At 36.6% G+C, this 22,803-nt stretch overlaps 1 protein-coding gene across 1 annotated transcript; it reads right to left on the bottom strand.

Annotated features, from left to right (window-relative positions):
- Positions 1 to 5,636: 5,636 nt before the first annotated feature.
- Positions 5,637 to 6,164, bottom strand: LOC145059521 (uncharacterized). Its single transcript, XM_079007367.1, has one exon. It carries the CDS (start codon positions 6,162 to 6,164, stop codon positions 5,637 to 5,639), a length of 528 nt encoding a protein of 175 aa, XP_078863493.1.
- Positions 6,165 to 22,803: the final 16,639 nt, after the last annotated feature.

The following is a 22,803-nucleotide window of genomic DNA, read 5'->3' as shown; positions in this document are numbered from 1 at the left end:
TCATGTCCGAAAATTAGGGTTTTAGACCCATGACACGTACGACCAGCATACTGCTGGTACGCCCAACGTACATCCAACTCCTCTGCAACCGACCATGCATAGTACGCTAAGTGAACACTTAAGTACGCCCAACGTACTCAAAGGACTAATTATGCCAAAATGTAAGTTCTTGAGGGTTTCAAGCCACACTAGATTTAGGGTGTTACAAAGGCCCCTTGAATTTGGATAACTGAATTGGGTTGCTTGATCACCAAGCAAGGGAATCTACAGCTTATCCCTTAAACCCTAGCGTTGGCCCCATGTATCTTCAACTATATAAGGAACCTCTAGCACCTTGATTTCGTTCACTGCTTTCCTCTACAAGCCTTGGACAAAATTTTCATCTCCTATCTCCTCTCTTTTAAGTTATCCTCTTGATAGCTTGGATGTGATTCCATTAGAGGCACGACATTTATGGTGCTAGCTTCCAAGAGATCTACAAAGGGAATTTCTAGTTGTTTGCTAGGGTTTCTAGGGTTCTCTTTAATGTTCTTAGTTATAAGTTCAAGAGAGAAAACATAGATCCTATTTAGGTTGCATGAAAACTTAAGGGTTTTATTTTTTGTTTGTTTACCTAAATCCCATCACTTTTGGCCTTCAATTTTAGAAATCAGAATCAATTTTCTGAAAATTTCGATGTTCACCTGCTGTGTCTAATTTTCATAATTGATGAAGTTATGGTGTGGCTTGTGTCTTCGGTTGTTTCAATTTCAATTAATGACTTCTTTTATAAAAATATTTGAAAAATACAATATGCATGAAAAAATTGTTTTTTTTTTCATCCAAAAAATAGTTAAGGAATTTAATAACAAAGATAGTAAGTTATATTGTAGCCGTCTTGAAGCCACACTTAAGTATGGTAACCAATCAGATATGGACACCAATGAACTTTATCTTCAGTTAAATCTGGTTCACGAGTTTGTAAACTACTAACTCCACATATGTTTTAAAATACAAGAAAAAAGTGAATTATTTTCCTAATGCAATTATTGTATATAAAGTCCTGATGACTATTCTAGTAATCGTTGCGTGTGCAGAAACAAGTTTTTCAATTTTGAAGTTGTTAAAGTCCTACTTACAGTCCACATTGTCACAAGAAATACTTAATAGCTTAGAAATGGTATCTATTAAGAACAACATATTTAGGAGTATTTATATGAATAGTTGATGGAAAACTTTGTTTTTAACAGTTATCGACTTATTGTAGTATTAATGAATATTGCTTATACATCAAAAGAAATTATATTTAAGGACCCAATTGATTTTTCGCACAGGGCCTAAAAATCAGTGAGACGCCCCTGGAAGTGTTGTCGGTATCTCGTTAAAAACCCTAATAAGACACAGTCAACATTTACACGTAGAAATTTTAAATGATTGGCACAAATGTTACCGGATGACCCCTTCAATTCTCACAAAAGGACTAAATCACCCCGACAAAAAAAACTTCGTTCCCTCTAAAGGCTCGAAAATAACTTAAGAGACAAGATAGGAAAATTTGTAATACATAATAGAGCTAATATGTCATTTTCCCTAAAGAATGTTTTGATTTCTAAATTTCTAAGATTTTGGCACTTTATGAACCTGAAATTATGGGAAATAACAATGTCTCACTACCAATATAGGCAATTTACTTTATTTTTTTACCCACAAAATCAACACACTTATATTTTAGCAACATACTTACGTTTTTCCATGGATAATAGCAATGCACTTTATATTTTATTGATACTATCATCATATTTATATGGAGTAACTTGGTCGTCAACGCAAAACTCAATAATTCACCATTAATAAGTCTCTCATTCTTTAACCGGATAAGTAAGTAATTTGGTAGTTCAAAGGCTTAGGTTTTCATTCAATGATCAAAGACGAATATATACAAGAGAATCTTAAAACACGTAGGATCCTAACGTATCACAACTTAGAATAAATAAGAAAACAACAAAAAATAGGATAAACACCAAAGAAGGAAATGATAATCCCTTTAAATCTTGGAGCATGCAAATTCTGAATGCCCAGCTTGTGAAGTGGAAACAGAAGATATTGTGATCCTAAAGCCTGTGTAAATAGATCTACTACTTGATGTGTGGTGTGTATATGAATGGGACGAATCTCCTTTGATTCAAATCGTTCAGGGACAAAGTAACAATCCATTTCAACGTGTTTGGTTCTTTCGTGGAAAACTAGATTGTTTGTTATGTATCTGGCATCTTGATTGTCACAAAATAAAGATGTAGGACCAACCGTAGGTGCTTTTAATTCTTTCAATAGTCAGCGTAGCCATAAAGTTTCACTAACAGAGGAATCCATGGCCCTATATTATGCTTCTGCGGAAGAACGAGACACAACATATTGCTTTTTAGTTTTCCAATAAATTGGGGAACCTCTAAGAAGAAGCAAATACCCAGTTCGTGAACGTATAGTAGTATAGAACCCAAGCCAACCTGCATCATAATAACTAGGAAGATTCATTCCACCTTCTTTGGGAAATAAGATCCCCTATCCTAGTGTAGCCTTGAAATATCGTAAAATTCGGGGAGCATCATCCATGTGAGTTTGTCTTAGGTCCGATACAAACTGACTAAGGATGTTGACAGAGTATGCTATGTCGAGCCTAGTGGCTTGTAGATAAATAAGTCTCCTTACAAAACTCCTATATTGACCCGCATCAACTTGATGAATGCCCTTGCTTAGATCAATTTTAAGGTTTTGTTGCATTGGAAATTGACTTGGACGACAACCACTCATTCCACTATATTCTAGGATGTTTAAAGTATACTTTTGTTGACTTAAGACTAAACCATGTGCAGTTCGGGTTACTTATATGCTAAGAAAGTACTTCAATAGTCGAATATCCTCGATACTAAACATCTTGTCTAGATAATCCTTTGTTTCTTGTATTTTTGATGCATCATTTCCAACTATGACAACGCCATCAACATATATAAGGGTAAGAAAGAGGCTTGCTTGATTCTTATAAATAAAGTGTGAATGATCTGCATGTGATTGTTTGAACTTTATTTTCAACAAGGTTGTTGTGAACTTTTGATACCAATTGTGAGAAGCTTGTCGTAATCTATAAAGATATTTCCTTAGTCTACATACTCTCGTCTCTCCCTCTTTTGTGAAACCTTGAGGTATCTTCATATATACTTCCTTGTCTAAGTCCCCATACAGAAAGGCGTTGTTTGCGTCTAGTTGATGTATAATCCAATCCCTTTTTACTGCTAGTGCAAGCAAACTTCAAACCTTGACAAGCTTTGCCATGGGGGAAAAAGTGTCATGAAAATATGCACCTTCTAATTGTGTGAATCCCTTTACAACAAGATGTGCCTTGTATCTTTCAATCTCACCATTGGGCTTGTATTTAATCCTATAGACCCATTTAGAGTCAATTTCCCGCTTCCCATTTGGTAGATTTTCAAGTGTCCACGTACCATTTTCTTCAAGTGCCTTTATTTATTTTTGCATGGCTTCCCCCCATTTCACATCCTGCACGGCTTGGTTAAAATGTTTTGGCTCTTTGTTTGAACTAACAGCTGCCAAGAACGCTTTATGTGAATCCGTAAAGTTTTTATAAGAAATAAAATTAGCTAGTGGATGTACCATTAAGGACTCTTGATTGGACGTGGGTGATGCATGGTCTACCAAAGGGGATAGATTTATAATGATTTTTTCTAAATGTTTGGGTCTAGACCTGTTTGTTTTCTCTATTTGATTCTCGACTGGTTGCGTGTCATTAACAGTAGGTTCTTAAGGCATGTCTTCAGTTTATGTATCCTGATCAGGGGCATATTCACCTTGATCAAACGTGTCATCTTGTTTCATGTCACTTTCATAAGTTGACTCTTTTGGCATGTCTTGGTCATCTCTCCTTTGAACATTCTCGTTATCTTCTTGAATCGCTCTATCCAAGAATTTCATTTCACATGCTTCAATCTGGTCCTCTTCTGAATTTGTGTTGGCAAAAGGAAAGCTATTTTCAATGAATTTAATATCTCTGGAGGTGATAATTTTCTTATCTCTTATGTCATAAATCCGATTACCATTATTTCCTTGTGGGTAACCTATGAGCACACCTAGTCTCCCCTTACTTCAAACTTATCGCCTTTGGTATCTGTGTTTCTTGCGTAAACTAGACACCCAAAAACTTTCATATGATCGTAAATGGGCTTTTGACCAAAAAGAATATCGTATTGTGTCTTGGATTCAATGACCTTTGAATGTAATCTATTTATGATATATATCGTTGTAAGAACACATTCTCCCCAAATTTTGACAGGTAGGTTACCTTAAAACTTTATGGCCCTGACAATTTCAAGAATATGTCTGTGTTTTCGTTCCACCACCACATTTTGATGAGGTGTGTGAGTGCAAGTGGTTTCCAAAACAATTCCTTCTTTGGCATAAAAATCTTTCATAGTCCATGATATGAACACGCCACCATTGTCGGCCCTTATTCTTTTATTCGTTTTTCAAACTGTGTCTTCACAATGTTATGAAAATCTATCAAATAGTTGCCTACTTCATTTTTTTTGTTTAAGAAGATAAACCCAAACAACCTTACTAAAGTCATCAATGATAGTAAGAAAATAATTAGCACCAGAAAGTGAAGGTGTGTGATACTTTCCCCAAACATCAACATGCAATAATTCGAAACAACCATTCGCTTTTATTAAACAAAGAGGAAAAGGTAGTCTAGTATGCTTTGCTTTCATACATGAATCATAAACTTTGTCTTTTAACTTGCAACAAAATTTTTCTAAAAAATTGAATTGGTTTAACTTTGATTTGGAGGCATGACCCACCCTTGCATTCACCCATGCCAATCAAGTTCCTTGAGCGTAAGTCCTACGTGTAACAAAAGTCAGGAAGAAATGTTAGAACACACTCTAATTCCTTGGTAAGGTGACTAACAGATAATAGATTGCAATTAAATTTGGGAATATGTAAAACTCTCTCTATTATAATTCCGTTTTGCAACATGCAATTTCCTTTACCTTCAACAGGAACAATATCACCATTAGGTATCGTAATAGATAGTTCTAATGTGTTGGAGGTTCTGTTGTTGAGCAGTTCATGTTTGTAAGTTATGTGCTCAGTGGCACCTGAGTCAATAAGCCATGCATCATTAATTTCAACCTCCCCGACCATGTTAACTGTCGGGGTGGTGTTGTCTTTCGAACCTTCTTTTGCAAAGTGTTTCATCAACTTCTGGTATTGTTCGTTGGAAAGTCCCGGTATTGGACTAGCTCCTGCCTCCACATGAGTCACTTTCGCTTTACTCTTTTCCAATTTTGCTTTGCTTGGCCATTAGTCGGGGTACCCAATCCCTTGAAACATCCATCTCTATTATTTCTATTCTTGCCACACTGAGTGCAATTTTCCGTTTCTTCCTTTGTCACTTTTTTGGACTCCTTATGAGCTTCCCTTCTTTTTTGCTGATCGACGCTATGTTTTCTTCCAAGGGCATAAGTTTGGAAGATAGTTGCCTATGTCGTCGCTCTTTTTAAAGTTGAGGCGACCCTTTGTTGTTTGTCCTCTGATAAGAGATGGTAAGCATTTCCCAATGTGGGAGTAGGTTTGGTTGCAAGAATCTATGTCTTTATGGTCGAGTACTCATTGTCTAACCTCATAATGAATTCATAGAGCTTCTCCTTTTCTTTGGATTTGATTAATCTCTTTCCAATGTTACATGTGCAATTGGAACAGGTGCAACAAAGGACAGGAGAGACGGTTTGAATCTCATCCCAGATTCCTCGCATTTTGGTGTAATAGGCTGAAACAGATACTTCATCATGTCGCGTGATGGTAAATGGTTGTTTTAGTTCATACACTCTTGGAGCGCTTTCTTTCCCAAACCTTTCTTGAAGATATGCCCATATTTCTCTTGCTGTGCTCGTAGACTTTACACTTGATCTGATGTCTTTCTCCATGGTGGTGGTCAACCAACCCTTTATCATGGCATCCGCACGCATCCATATCATGTAAGTTAGTGAGCCCTCCTCCGGTTTCTCAATTGTCCCATTGATAAACCCAATCTTGTTCTTGGCAAACAAGAAATTCTTCATCTCTTGAGCCCAATCATTGTAGTTATTGCAAGTCAGTGCATCGTTTACTTGCATGTGTCTGGGGTATTCCGAAGCATGGATGTAATATGGCGAGTTGGTGTCGACAGCTCGTCCATCTTCCTTCGTTGACGATTGATATGTGTATTTTTATATATATTTTTATACACTTTATCTTAATATTTTGGCCTTATTTATTCTATTTTAGAACTAAAAAGTACTCATAATACTTTGAATTATGTTTTGCAGCTAATTGTTGTCGATGAAGCACAAAAGAAAAGACTGAAGCGGAAACCGGGCTTAGAAGCTAAAAGAAAGAAATCAAAATTGCTGAAGGAGTGATTACGCCCCGCGTAAGGTAATGGTACGCGCCGCGTACACCTTTGCACCGGATAGACTTGATCGCGTGATTATCTTCGTTAACGATTCTGGTTTGTCTCCGGTCATCTCCGGTGTGATTTATCTGCAGGCTCATAAAGCACGCTCTGATACCATAAAGAATTTGGTAGGTCAAAGGCTTAGGTTTTCATTCAATGATCAAAGAGGAATATATACAAGAGAATCCTAAAACATGTAGGAATCCTAAGAGATCACAACTTAAAATACACAAGATAACAACCAAAAATAGGATAAACACTAAAGAAGGAAAGGATAATCCCTTTAAAATCTTTTAATAAGAAGTTTCATATTCCAATATTAGCGTTAACTTAAAAGTTAATCAAGAAAAGAAATGACCAAAAGATCCTTTTTATGTCGTTCCTTTTGGCACCTGAAGCCAAAACCTTAGGATTTGTGAATGATAAAACATGATTGCTAGTTGTAATACATATTTCCAAAAAAAAATCATACAAGCTTATTGACAATCAATTCCTTTTTCTGCTTTTTCTTGTTCTTATTAAATAAATTGATTAAAATACCATATTAACCTTCTTAAGTTACCGGAGGAAGTAATTAACACAAATCAATATCGACCATTTTTGTTTAGATTTTCAAATTTTAAATCAAATTTCGTTCACTTATGGGGGGTAGGTTACCACTAGATCATCAACATTTTCATTCTAGTTAACGAATGCAATAATTTTTAAGATTGTTTTTGAAAAATACATCTTCAATGACTTTTAATTCCATGTTTACTTACGCATTCCAACAGGTTAAATAATTGTTAGATCTCGTTTGATAGTTTCTGTCTGGGAAAGTGCTGTCTGGGAAAGTTTTCTGACTGAGAAAGAAACCATGTTGTTTAATTGTACATCTGATTGACTGTACTGAATGATGAAAAAAAATAATTCAATAAAAAATAAATTTAAAAAAGTTATTTAAAAAAATTAATAATCCAAGAAAGAAAGAAAGAAAGAGGCGCGTTTGGTGCATAATTGTCTTTCCAGCTCATTCAACCAGAAAAATATGATTTTGGGGCTTTCTGGGAAAGACATATCTTACCGGGAAAGTCCCCATTTTTTTGTGCAAATCAAACAGTTTTTCCGGTCCATTCAGCCGAAAAGATCTGTTTGAATCTGAAAAGATGTGTATCAAACGGGAAGTTAGATTGTTTTAGAATAATACATCTTCTATGAGTTTTCTTGTCATTGACAACTATATTATTAAATATTGAAAACAATGTTTTTGTCAAGTTTTCATTAATTACCAACATAATTTTATTTATGGTATGTAATCAATAGAATACTAAACAATGAGTTTGTGGTTTTGTGTTGATGCTAAGTCCGGTGCTACACAACAGCAGGTATCTCCCTCACAAAAAGCATGCCACCCATCTGGTCCTTTGTTATCGTTGCAAAACATCTCGCATAAAGCAAAGCTTATGTCACCCACTTTGCAAGCCGCTTGAGTGTTGCACAACACCTTTATACTTTCTTTACCTATCATTTAACATATGATTTAATATTATTATTTGATATCACATAATTTAAATAAATTTCTTGTTAATCAAAATTTTAAAATCGTTATTTATAATAATAAAATGAGGGATATCTATAAAAATGACCATCTTTTTGTTGTTGTTCAACAAATTGGCCATCATTGTGAAAAAAACTTAAGTGACCGCCGATTTTGCTACGCATCAGTTGTGGTATTCCTTATTATTTTAAAAACCCCGAACACATAAAAAGAAAATTCAAGAATCTAAGTTGTGAATAAAATTACTTTGCAATGGGAGAATTGTTCTTAAATTTGTGAAACTATTATTATAGTTTCCAAAAATAAAGAATTTTATTTCAAAGATAAAACACCCACTACCAGGGTTAATGCGGTTCATACGATTCTCTTATATGCATTCATGCTTTTGTATTTAATTAGAAAAACATATTATTATATAAATTACACATAACATTAGACACCATCATTTAATCCAAAAAATTTAAAGAATACCTGAGCCAATAGTGGTAATCGAAGATGCCAATGAAGTTGTGGAAATGACCAACATAACTATAAGGAATTTGCCAAAACTCAAACTCATCTCTGATTTTATTTTCCCATTTATTATGTTTTGAAGACTTTATATATATACTAGATGTGATATCCGTGTATTACACGAATTGATTTAAGAAAAAAAATATATAAAAGTGTAACATTAACATTTATTTACAAAACTTTTAATAAGCGTTACAATTGAAAAATCTTGAAATTTATTAGGACCCAATAGTTTTTCGAGTAAGATGCAACAAAACTTTTAATTCATTCGGAACGTAATTTATGAGTCATTATAAAGAAATTTCAATGAAATTTATGATTCTTAACCAAATTTATTTAGACTATACTTTTATATTATGCATGTAAATAAATTTATGTTTTTATATCTATTAGGTAATTTTTTTACTTCATAAAAAGTTGTTAATAGTAAAACAATAAAGCAATGTGTTAAATTTTGCTAATTGGTCGGCTAAAAATGTCTTATAAATTAATGTATTTTCAATTTAATCATATTAGATTTACCAATTGCATGTCATTAACTTTTTTTTTTTTGTAAATTATAAAAAAAATAGTACTTTTATTTTGTAAAGTTATTAAAAGAATAAGATAGAAAATTGATTCAAGAGAAAGAAAAAAAACAGAGTGAACGTTCTTAAATAGGTCTACTTATATATATATATATATATATATATATATATATATATATATATATATATATATATATATATATGTTATTGGTCAAAAAGAAAAATAATGTTTCTATTATCGGTGAAAAAAAGAAAAGTATGTTGCTTATATTAGTTACACGGATAAGTAGGTTGCTATTGTAGGTTAAAAAGACAAGTATATTGCTCTTATGAAGAAAATAAGTCGTTATTATTTGTTATATATATATATATATATATATATATATATATATGTGTGTGTGTGTGTGTGTGTGTGTGTGTGTATGGTTACGTTCATGTATTCCTTACATCTATTGTGTGTTAAATTCACTAAATAAATATAGATATCAATGATTTTTATAATTGTATGTATATTAATTGATATCCATAATTATAATTCATTTTTTATAGAGACTAATTAAATTCGTCATTAATGTTAGCAATAATATTCTTTTACAATGAATTCGCATCTATGTTTTATATATGGGTTTGTGTTTTATTTCAGGACCCACCCACTTAAAATACAACAACGTTGACTGGAATATAGATAACGAGAGTGTATTCTACTAAAATGAACTCTCATTTTGCTAGAATACACTCTAGTTCACTATGTTCTAAACAATTTTGTTGTATTTTGAGTGAGTGACTACTGAAACAAAATAAGAACCCATACATGAAAACATAAATGCGAATTTATTTTGAAAGAATATTATTGCTAACATTAATGACGAATTTAATTAGTTTCTATATAAAAAAATAATTATAACTATGGATATCATTTAATATATACATACAATTATGGAAATCATTTAATATATATTTTTCTTTTTTCTTTCTCTCTCTCTCTCTCTCTCTCTCTCTCTCTATATATATATATATATATATATATATATATATATATATATATATATATTGCTTTGACCAAAGAAAGTAAATGCAGTTTGACTTACGTAAATAAATATTTATATTTGTAATCTTATTACAAACTAATTACATTTGTTTGTTAACATATATTGTTAGCATATCATATTAAAAATTAATGATTTTAAATAAATTTTGGTACTTCTTGTAACACTTGGTTTTGAATAGTTTCACTGTTCGGGGTCGTGGTTGAGTCATCAGTCATCATAAGGCTTTGGTCATTGGGGAAGAAAGGATTTGGCTCTTTTTGGATGTGAGTGTTATAGTTTAAGTAATCTGGGTGTTCGTTTGTGTTTTTCGGAGGCCAATGGTATAATCGTAATTTGATAAGTTGGTCCTTTGGAATTTTAGGTTTCTGTTTGGAAAGTTCTTAGGTGGGGGTGAGTTGATAGAAGTGTAGGTGTTCTCATCACCTTTCCGTGGATATAAAGTTCGTCGGAAACGGACTTAGAACGAAGAAGTTAGAGTCAAGTGAAGTCTAGGATTTTAGAGGTTCTATGAGTACATGGGGCATACTCATTGTGAATGCAGGGCGGCGTAGAGGGTTAAGTGGTCGTGGATAGTCTTAGAGTACGCCGGGCGTACTAAAGGGTACGCGAGGCATACTCCATTCATAGCAAAACCCTAATTTTGGGGTTCCTACCACATATAAACATCATTATGGCCTTCCTTTGGATCTTTTAAGTCAATCTCCATCCCCTTCCATCTACCGTGAAACCCTAGAGTTCCTTAAGTGAGTTTGGAGCTTGGAAGAGTGTTTGTGGTGGCTTATGCAAGAGAAGGAGAAGGTTAAAGACTCACTATCTTGAAAGTAGCTTAGAAATCCAGAAGTTACATTATCATTTCGTGATCTTGAAGGTATAAAGTCTCTATCTTGCTCACTCTTCGATTCGATCTTCTTTTGGGTTTGTTCTTAGTCATTTTAGCCTCTTTTGGTGTTTCTTGTGAGCTATAGTTCTTTCAGAGGTTTGATCTTGTGGATTTGGACGTTTTAGGTGTCCCAAAGGCATAAAAATGTGATCTTTATGGTTTATATGGACTCATTCATGTGTTATGACCTTTCATTAAGCTCTTTTGAACTCTAGAGTCCCATTAAGCCATATATGCAAGTAAAGTTGCCAACTTTACGTAATAATTCATCTACGGGAATCAGATTTGAGAGTTTGGAGCAAGGACTTAAGTGATTAAGTGCTTAATGGAGTACATTAGGGTTCAGGGGAGTACGTTGGGCGTACCCATCTGGTACGCTACAAGTACTGGCCCCAAAGGGTGTACGCTAGGCGTACTAGCTTAGTACACGGGACATACTCGGCCTGTTTAACCTTTCTTGTTTTGTTGCCTTTTTGGGCATTTGACCTTTGACTAGTAGTGAACTAGGGTGGACCATTGGATCTTTTGGGCCTTTTTGGATATTGGGCCTTCTTGAGATAGGTCCATGATGGATTTGGGCCTAATTAAGATATTTGGGCCTTGTGGTGTCATTTTAGATTTGGGCTATCGTTTGGGCTTGAATTGCTTGGGGTTTTGTTGGACCAGGTGTGAATATTAAGAATAAGTTATTGGGATTTAGGGTAAGGCCCATGTAAGGGTTGGTCCCAATTTGGAAAATTGGCCCATAAGTGGGCTTTGGATGACTTTTGGTTATGGGCCTTTATGATGGGGAGTTTAGGCCTTAGTCTTGGAGCAAACTAGGTGACGGATAAAATGGTCTTTTTACCCCATGTATAGATTATTGGATTTGGTTTGGAACCCAATGGTTAATTGGGTGTTATTTTTTTTATAGCGCGAGGATTCTAGCGGATCAGCAGACAGAGATTATTCGTGGTTTCAGCTGTCGAGGTCAGTCTCCCTTCGTAGAATTTCGTCGGTCGAACGCACCAAGGCCGACCCACTAGTTATGGTATAGCATGATGATTATCTTTGCGATAATTATTGATTGTTCATGTATTGTTTGATGATCCTGTGAATTATGTATGATATTATGCGGTAGCGGTATGAGTGAAATAGACCCGGTATGCGGTTGAAATAGACCGAAAGGGCAGGTCGATCACCCAGATCTGCTCGACACTATCCGGTTGAAATATGTCACACCCAAAACCGGAACGGCGGAAACATTTGGGGGGTGGAGGACGTCATGTTTAGTATCACAAGACATGCATCATAGTAAGCAAAGTAATGAATAGCCATTTCATTAGAAAGAAAGTGTTTACAATGTGTGTGTTCATAAAAAAATAGAATACATAATCAAATAACAAAAAAAGACTTGAAGCTATTATGCTCCATCTTCTGAATTCCCAGCACGAGTACCTGTCTACTAGTATCCTGAGAATACAAGTTATTAAGAAAGAGTTGATCAGCAATTAAGCTGGTGAGTTCATAAGATTTTAGTGATGTAATTATGTTGTAGAAAGTTGTTGTAAAATGTAGTTGAAAAATGTAGTAAGTTGTAAGTTCTGTTTAGAAAAGTTCGCCTGTTCCTCTAGAAAATCCTATATTTCATACTTTGATGAAAGATAAGTAAAAATGATTCTACAATCCTTTCTATGAGTACTAAATGGAAACAAGTTATATAAAACTCAGAGTAAACAAACAATCGATTGTGCGCATCTGCCTTAAGCCCACAACCAAATAAGGAACAGGGAGTAAGGGGATAGCACACATCTCATTGTTTGCTAGATCATTGATGTATATAACTCTGGCGTATTCACTTATTACTCATGGAGTTAATTGTAATAGTTCCTTTATATTTAATGAAAAGATTCTTTAAGAAAACACTTATTTATTATAATAGAAAGGTGACCACGGTGATTACTTCTATAATCACTTAGTTTATACTGGCTATATATATAATCTAATCTCGAATAGATAGTTAATTGTATGAATCTGCCCTAAGCCCACAACAAAACAAGTAAAAGGAAGTAAGGCGGAAAGCACACATCCAACTACCTGTTGGGTATTAATGATATATAACCATGATGTATAAACTAAGGTATTATAGAGTTAATCAACTAAGGTCCTTTAAGTTTATAATGGTTTAATAAAATGGATTAAATCCTTTACTGGTAAGTTTCTAGTTTTGTATTCCAAAAGTTTTGGTTCGAAAAGTATGTTTTGTACTAGAATACTTTGCATTGACTTTGTGTTCTATGACTTGACCCATACCTGGTACCCTTATGATGACTTAATGTACACTGAACAAATAGATATCTAAAATTGAATAGATAATGGACAGGGTGAATCCGTTCCAAGCCCACAACCAAACAAGGAACATGAAGTGAAGCGGAGAACACACATCCTATTACCTGTCGGATCCTATTGATGTGTATATATACATATATATATATATATATATATATATATATATATATATATATATATATCTCCTTTGATGTTTACATTAAGGAATCATAAGGTTAGCATTATGGTCCCTTTCTACTGAATGTACTAGACTCAACTGTTCTATTTGTCGTTTGTAAAAATGTAAGTTTTCCCTAGTTTATAACTATCTTAACTCGAAAATAGTTTGCATTTGACTTACAAGTTATGTATTTTCCCAAATGTGACTATCATTAACCAAAAATATAGTTTTACATTACCCTTTATGTGAGAAGATCACACTGTGAATGCAATGGAGAAATAATAAAGTATTGTAGTGTTGTATTATAGTAACTACTCGTGTACTAACTACCTTAAACCAATTGTTATTTAAGGTATAATGTGATATGATTGCACCATACTTTCGAATAATAACACGGTGTTGGAAAGACGTTGGAAGAAATGACATTTGGCACCTGTATATTGGTATATGTATTGTATGTACTAGATGTGTTGTATGTTCTCTCTGTCTAGTAGGTAGTATGTTCTCTTTGTTTCTCATATAGTATGTTCTGACTCATGTATGAACTGACTCTTTGTATGCTTCATTGTACTAGAAGTAATGAGTAGTATCTTCCTAACTATACCTATTATAGTTTACTAATGTTTTACTTGAGCTGTTATTGAAAAGACTCATTTTACTACTAAGTTATGCTTGTACTTTAAAAACGGAGTTTTGTTAAACTATAAAGCAACATAACTTAAAAAGAGTTTTAGAAATGTTTTGATCACGCATTTAGGACATAAGCAATCTTTTGAAAGATGTCAATAACAAACATTTACACAATTATTATTTTGTTAAACTTGTATCCCCCCCCCCCCCCCATTTAAAAGCATTTAAAACAGTAAAAAGATTTGTTACGGGGTATGAACTCACCTGATGTGGGTGATTCAAACGAATACGAGCGTAAGGATGATAAGTTCCACGAATGAAGTCCTGAGACTTAATGAGTCCTAAATGACATATATTGACATAAATATAGTGTTTAGGAGCAAACAAATGTTGGTAATGTAACGCCTGTGTTTCCGGGCTTGCCATTTTTAGCAATGTAATAGTCTAGGTTAACCTTTGTAACCCGTTTTGAAATAATAAGAGTGTATTATTTGAGTAATATGTGTTTTGTGCTTAATTGCTTAATTATGTGGTTTGATTAATTAAGAATAAAAATAAGCGTCAAAATTTAAGTGTAAAATAAACTTAATATCTTTGGATAATGTTGTAGTAGTTGAAACGAGGTTTCCGAATATATATATAGAACGCCCAAATCTGACTTCGTATGAGGAAGTTATGATTTATCGAAGTTTCGACTTAGCGGTATGCAGCCTGAAATACTCGATCTGAGATCGAGCGGTTTTTAGCCGAAACAATCTAAACGAGGATCGAAGGTCTCGTTGTTGGTATCGAAGCGATAAAAAGTTAGGCGAGAACGGACGTCAAATGAAGAAGTTATGAATTTATAACGAAGTTTTTCTGTCCCGGCCTATTAAAAATAAATAATAAAAATAAATCAAAATTAGCCGACGGAGTCTAAACGAAAGTTGTAGAGCGTAGTCTCACCTTCGCGTGGATATAAAGAACGTCAAAAACGGAGTCCGTATGAAAAAGATATGAATTTCCGAAGTTTATTAAATAATTTGTATTTAAATTTAATTGGAAAATCCGGCATTATCCGAAGAGGAGTCATCGGACTCATCCGAAGTACGCCCCGCGTACACCGAGGAATGTCGACACTCGCACTCGAGCACTTCGGATACGTAAGCAATGACGATTCTGAGGCAGTAAGCCCCGCATAACGCAATATGCCCCGCGTACTCAGATGCTCCAGCCTCCTATAAATAGGATGCGAGGGCAGCCGAGTTCTTTTGCTCTTTTCTCTCTTCTCTCTCCCGTTTTACCTCGATTTGCGTGCCAGAAGTACCCCGAAGCCCCGGTAATATTCTCGAGCCCCGAAGCAAGTCCCGAGATCCCAAAGATCCCAAGAGGTGTGATTCCCGAGCCGAAGCTCTGCCCGCGAGAAGTTTGATTTTTGTGAAGATCTTCCAGATCTGCCGAAGAATACTACTTCTACAAGCCGTAGTGCTGTCTGATCGTCTTCTGATCAAGTGAGTGTATACTACCTTTCATAAACACGATAATAATACAAGTATGGTTTGAGTATATTAAGTATATTGTTGTTGATGTGTATAATTTTGTTGTTATATGTGTGAATGTATATTCATTCTCTTCTATCTCATAGATCTGATTTACTTTATATGAAATACGTGTTATGTGGGTGTGCCTCATCTGTTATGTGGAATATGTATTGAATGAAAATGATATACAGGTTATAAACTATGTATGAAAATATATATTTTTATCTACTAATATGTTGGGTAGAACATGGGTAGATAGTTGGTGTGTAATAAACAGATGAGAGGCCTCGATGTTGTTGTTGTTGTTGATCTAGCTATTCATCGGAGTATGGATAAAGACCACAGACTCTTTCTAGACAGTCCAGTGGAACGCTAGCATGTTCATAACCTGTAGATGTTGTGAGCGATGTGTTCACCGGTGTACTCTATCCCCCTCATGGTTGCCTTTAGGATATCTATTGTTGAGGAAACCCCTTAGCAGTAATGTCCGTCCCGATGAAAATCCTAGATTAGGTCCCTTGAGATAGATGTTATTTTAGGGACGTAAAGTGAGGATAACAGGAATGGGTAATCGGGATAGTGATTGGTTGGTGAAACTAAATATAATTTATTTATTGTGGGTTGAAAACCCTATATGCTCACCAGGCTCCCAAGCCTGACCCACTCAGTTTTATTTGTATTACAGGAAGTGGTGCAAGGGCGTAAGATGGATGAATCATCGAGTTGTTTTGTTTACAAGTCTGTATATGTATATATTTGTTGAGTGACTTGTAATGTTATCGTTTATGCTTTATGGTCTGTATCGGAACATGACATCCCGAGTCTTGATTATATAATGAAAATGCATCTCTTGATGAAATGCTTTGATAAATATTATTTTATCATGTTTTGTTTTGGGAACAAATTCCGCAACACTTTTAAATCAAAAGGATTTACTCTGAAATTATTTTAAAAAACATAAATGAAATCGGTCTTTTCTGGCCGAGATTTTGGGGATGTCACAGTTGGTATCAGAGCATTAGTTTAAGCGAACTAGGAATTTGTAGGATTTCTAGACTTAAAATTAAAATTCTAAGTGAAATTTTGAGATATGTGTCTGTTATGTTTAGACATGAGCACTAGTTTATTTTAGGAAAGTTGCCTAAAATGCTTTTATGTGCTAAATGTTATATGTTGTCATATATGATATTATTTGTTCGGATCTACGGTTTGTTGCCAACCGGATCTGAAGGTTTATGTGTTTAGGATTCTAAGCGTATGTATACGATATTAGAACTAGCAAGTAATCGTTTTGGAGTAATAAGGATGATTTGAAATCTATCGTGAATGAAGATCTAAATTTCACCTTATTCGGTGTGTAGATCAAAAATGGTGAGAACAAGGAGTGGCGTTGGAAACGCGGATGAAAACAGGAATCAACCGCCAGTGATTGAGCAAATACCTGTTGTAGCAGCAGCACCAGAACCAATAACAATGGCTGGGGTGCAAGCCATGATTCGGGCTATGTTAGCCGAACAAAGGGATGAAATGCGACAGATGTTGCATGATAATAGGGGCGAACCTATCATACCTACTGAGGAACCCAAATTGATTCCCGAGCAATCGGAGGAAGGGAACAATAGTCGCATTATGAGTCAAGTTGGGACTCAAGGAGAACGAAGGAACGATCCGGAAAGGAGAAACAACAAGGATGGGCGAATGTACAAGAACTTCTTGGGCGCCAAGCCGCCAAGTCTTTCTGGGAGCCCAAAGCCTATTGAGATAATGGATTGGATCTCTGAAATGGAGATGGTATTTGAAAGTTGCGACTGTAGCAACAAACAGAAGACTGTCTTTGCAGTCAGACAACTGAAGACGGGAGTCTTGAGTTGGTGGAAGTTGTTGGTAGATACTATGCCACGAGGAGAAGCCCTGAAAATGTCATGGGAGGAGTTCTTGGAACAATTAAGGGTGCAGTATTGTTCAGAGATAGACCTGATTGATCTGAACAATGAGTTCCAAAACTTAAAGAAGGGGAGGATGAGCATAGATGACTATGCTACTGCATTCACTGAGAAAATGAAGTTATTTCTGTACCTAGTGCCAACGGAACTCTCCAAGATTGAGAGGTTTGCTAATGGACTACCTGCCGACTTTGGTCCGACAGTCAAGATGGCAACTACTCTGAAAACGGCTATTCGTGCAGCTAAGAATGTGGAGGCCCAGCAGAAGGAAAAGGGTCTGGAAAGGATAAAAGTTGGTGAAAAGAGGAAGTTCGATGGAACTTCAGGGTCCAACAAGAAAAACAAGTTCTCGAAGTCTGGTTCGAGAGGAGGAGGAGGAGGTGAAGCGAAATGGTGCGACAAATGTAAGAAGAAGCATCATGGGAAATGTGAGGTAGTGGCAACATGCTACAAATGTGGAAAGCCAGGGCACTATGCCAATGAATGTACCCTCACTAAGAAAGTTTGTTATGGTTGTGGTGAGGAGGGACACATGTCGAGGGACTGCCTGAAGAAGAAGGAGGCAGCTAGACCCAACATTCCGCCAAAGCCGAAGGCGAGAGCATTCCAGATGACACTGGAAGCTGCTAAAGATGAAGCTGATGTCGCTTCAGGTACCTTTCTCGTAAACACATTGCCTGCCCAAATTTTATTTGATTCTGGAGCCAACTACTCCTTTATATCGCATGAATTTGGTAGAAAGCTAGCTTTGCCTGTTGATAGACTAGATAGTGCCTTATTAGTCGAAGTTGCTAGTGGCAAGTTTGTACCTGTTAGCCATCGTATGAAAAACATATTAATTGATCTGAATGGGAATAAGTTCCACGAGGAATTATTGCCTATCGAACTTAATGGTTTCGACATCGTGCTTGGAATGGATTGGCTTAGCGCCAATGATGCCGAAATTTTATGCAAGAAGAAAATAGTGAAAGTGAACCCGCCTGGGAAGGAATCGTTTATGGTGTATGGAGATAAACGCAGAGTAAATTCTGGAATCATTTCTCTAATGAAAGCCAGAAAATGTTTGACCAAGGGGTGTACATCATACTTAGCATTCGTGATCGATGCTAAGAAGGAAAAGAAGGTGATGCAGAATATTCCCGTTGTGTGTGATTATCCGGAAGTATTTCCCGAAGATCTTCCTGGATTACCGCCTGATCGACAAGTGGAATTCCATATTGACTTATTGCCCGGAACAACGCCAATTGCAAAAGCACCTTATCGATTAGCACCGACGGAGATGAAGGAGTTGATGATGCAACTTCAGGAGTTATTGGACAAAGGTTTCATTAGACCTAGTTCATCACCCTGGGGAGCTCCGGTGTTATTTGTGAAGAAGAAAGATGGAAGTATGAGAATGTGCATTGATTACCGAGAGCTGAATAAGGCAACAATAAAGAATAGATATCCGTTGCCGAGGATTGATGACCTGTTCGATCAACTACAAGGTTCAAGTTATTTTTCAAAGATCGACCTAAGGTCAGGATATCATCAGCTGAAAGTAAGAGAGCAGGATATAGAGAAGACTGCATTCGGAACCCGATATGGACACTACGAGTTTTTGGTTATGTCGTTTGGACTAACTAATGATCCAGCAGCATTCATGGATTTAATGAACAGAGTTTGTAATCCGTTCCTAGATAAATCTGTGATAGTGTTCATAGATGACATTCTGATTTATTCGAAAAGCCAAGAGGAGCATAGCAGACACTTGCGAGAAGTGTTAGAAGTCTTGAAGAAGGAGAAGTTGTATGCTAAGTTCTCAAAATGTGATTTTTGGATTCGTGAAGTCCAATTCTTGGGTCACGTGGTCAACCAAGAAGGAATAATGGTTAATCCAGCGAAGATTGAAGCTGTGATGAAGTGGGAGAAACCGAAAAGTCCCACGGAGATCCGAAGCTTTTTGGGATTAGTCGGATATTACCGAAGGTTTATCCAAGGCTTTTCTTCGATCGCTACTCCATTGACAGCTTTGACCCACAAAGGAGCTACTTATGCTTGGAGTGATAAGCATAAAGAAGCATTCGAGAAGCTAAAGAAGAAGTTATGCGAGGCACCGATACTTTCTCTACCCGATGGAGTTGAAGATTTCGCTGTCTATAGCGATGCGTATGGGGTTGGATTGGGTTGTGTTCTGACCCAAAGAGAAAAGGTGATAGCATATGCGTCTCGACAGCTGAAGGAGCATGAAAAGAATTACCCGACTCATGATTTGGAGTTGGCAGCGGTAGTTTTCGCTCTGAAAATATGGAGGCATTACCTCTATGGCACGAAGTGAAAACTTTTTACTGATCATAAGAGTCTCCAATATCTCTTTAATCAGAAAGACTTGAATATGAGGCAACGACGCTGGCTGGAATTACTTAAAGACTACGACTGTGAGATACTTTACCACCCCAGTAAAGCCAATGTTGTTGCTGATGCTCTCAGTCGGAAAGTCAATCTTGAAAGGAGAAGGCCAAGAGCGTTGAGAATTGCAGTTGTCTTGACCATTGTGGAAAGTATAAATAAATCTCAAGAGGAAGCTTCTGAAAAGAATGACCGAAAGGAGGAACGTTTGGGCAAAACGTTGGTATTCGGTGTAAACAGTCATGGACTGAAGGTGTTCCAAGATCGGATTTGGATACCTAAGGCAGGAGGAGTCAGAGATCTTCTGATGGAAGAAGCTCACAAAACTATGTACTCGATTCATCCCGGTAGCACTAAAATGTATAGGGACCTGAAACCCTACTACTGGTGGCCGACGATGAAGCTTGATGTTGCAAAGTATGTAGCTGAGTGTGTGACTTGTGCGAGAGTAAAGACACAACATCAGAAACTGTACGGGAGTTTAGAACCATTGCACGTGCCTATGGGTAAGTGGGAAGACATTGCTATGGATTTTGTCACTAAACTGCCCAGAACAAAGAATGGTCACGGCATGATTTGGGTGGTCGTTGATCGATTCACTAAGAGTGCGCATTTCATAGCAGCCAAGGAGAAATGGTCTATGGAAAAGCTTGCAAATTCTTATGTGAAGGAAATTGTGAGGCTTCACGGTGTTTCGTTAACGATTGTGTCGGATCGTGATAGCCGTTTCACCTCGCGATTTTGGAAAAGTCTACAAGAGGAATTGGGTACCAAGTTGTGTTTAAGTACAGCTTACCATCTGCAGACTGATGGTCAGAGTGAAAGAACGATACAAACACTTGAAGATATGTTGAGAGCGTGTACCTTGGAATTCCTAGGTAATTGGGATGAACATTTACCTTTGGTAGAATTTTCCTATAATAATAGTTTTCACTCGAGCATAGAGATGGCACCTTATCAAGCATTGTATGGACAGAAGTGTCGTATGCCGTCTTGTTGGCTTGAGGCTGGGGAAAAGCAGTTTATGGGGCCGGAGATAGTCCATCAAACTGCTGAAAAGTTGAAAATAATTAGGGAAAGAATGTTAGCAGCTCAGGATCGTCAAAAGAGCTATGCTGACAAGAAGCAAAGACCGATGACTTTTGAGGTTGGGGATTCGGTTTTGCTTAAAGTCTCGCCGTGGAAGGGACTTATAAGATTTGGTAAAAGGGGAAAGTTGAGTCCAAGGTTTATTGGACCGTTTAAAGTTCTTCAGAGGGTTGGGAACCAAGCTTACAAGCTCGAACTACCAGAAGAACTGAATGGGATTCATAACACTTTTCATGTGTGTTATTTGAGGAAGTTCACGGGAGAAGTTCCTGACATGATTCCAATTTCTGAATTGAGAATTGATGAGAACAAAAGGTTGATTGAAGAACCAGAGGCAATTGTTGACCGAAAGACTAAGAAGTTGTGACGCAAGATGGTTGGGTTAGTGCTTGTCCGATGAAACACACGAATGGGCCGAATCTCACCTGGGAGACAGAGAGTGACATGTTGAGTCGCTATCCGCATTTGTTTGTTGATGTGTGATTCCGGGGACGGAATCATTCTAAGGTGGAGAGAATTGTAACGCCTGTGTTTCCGGGCTTGCCATTTTTAGCAATGTAATACTCTAGGTTAACCTTTGTAACCCGTTTTGAAATAATAAGAGTGTATTATTTGAGTATTATGTGTTTTGTGCTTAATTGCTTAATTATGTGGTTTGATTAATTAAGAATAAAAATAAGCGTCAAAATTTAAGTGTAAAATAAACAAGTGTGTGTTCTTGGTGTTCTTGGTGAAATGGATGAAGATTTGAAGATCTAGCCAAAACATGATTTCAAAAGGATGAAATCAAAAGATGTAACTAGTTTAATGTAACAATGTAAATTCTCAAAACAATTTTTCATTTTTAAAACATACATTTACTCATAAAATATTGTCAAAACACATTGAATCAATTGTTATCATCACAAAACATCTCCCCAGAATCTCAAACATAAACTCCACAAGTGTGTACGAATCATGTCGGCGCCTTCCCGCGCTCATCACTAGTACCTGAAACACATAACACAACAACTGTAAGCATAAATGCTTAGTGAGTTCCCCAAAATACCACATACAACATATACGCCACTCGAGGCTATGATACGACCTTTCGGTCGATGTGTCTTAGCGGGACCCTCCAGTCCCGTAGCTCGTTGGACCCTCTGGTCCGGTCATAGCTCGTTGGACCCTCCGGTCCGGTCTATAACATCATACAACATACATATATCACATAGCACATAAAATCATACATAACACATAAGACCCTCTGGTCAACACATAATACCACTCTAGGTAACGTATAGTGAGAAGACTCACCTCGATGTCTCGGTAAGTATCTGACTCGGTAGAAATGTGATCTCGCCTCCGCCTAATCACATAAAGTAAATACTCTCATAAATACAACTATACTCAACCCTAAAAGTCAGCAAGGTCAACGGTCAAACTTTGACCCGACTCGTCAAGTGCACTAGGGCTACTCGGCGAGTCCACACGTGTCCACTGACTCTCTTAGACCATCTCTTGACACGTCGAGTACTTCCCCTGACTCGACGAGTTCCACCTGGCATGAATCACGGGGCCACCCCGACTCAACTCGCCAAGTCTCAAGAACAACTCAGCGAGTTCCAACCTGAACTCAGACTCCCCCGACTCTCCCTGACTCACCGAGTTATTCCCCAACTCGGCAAGTCCAATCGCAGAGTGATTAACGGGCAACCTTCATACTACTCGCCAAGTCTGTTCTTCGGACTCGGCGAGTTCATGCCATGCACAAAC

The sequence above is a fragment of the Lactuca serriola genome, chromosome 6 (genome assembly GCF_051521515.1).
Source record: "Lactuca serriola cultivar US96UC23 chromosome 6, Lser_US96UC23_V15, whole genome shotgun sequence".
NCBI lineage: Eukaryota > Viridiplantae > Streptophyta > Magnoliopsida > Asterales > Asteraceae > Lactuca > Lactuca serriola.
Note: the sequence above shows the minus strand (reverse complement) of the source record. Positions and strands in the feature narration are given on the sequence as shown.

Bases quoted from the DNA above. Each gene is read 5' to 3' on its own strand.
- LOC145059521 (XM_079007367.1), bottom strand. From the start codon at position 6,164: ATGCAAGTAAACGATGCACTGACTTGCAATAACTACAATGATTGGGCT.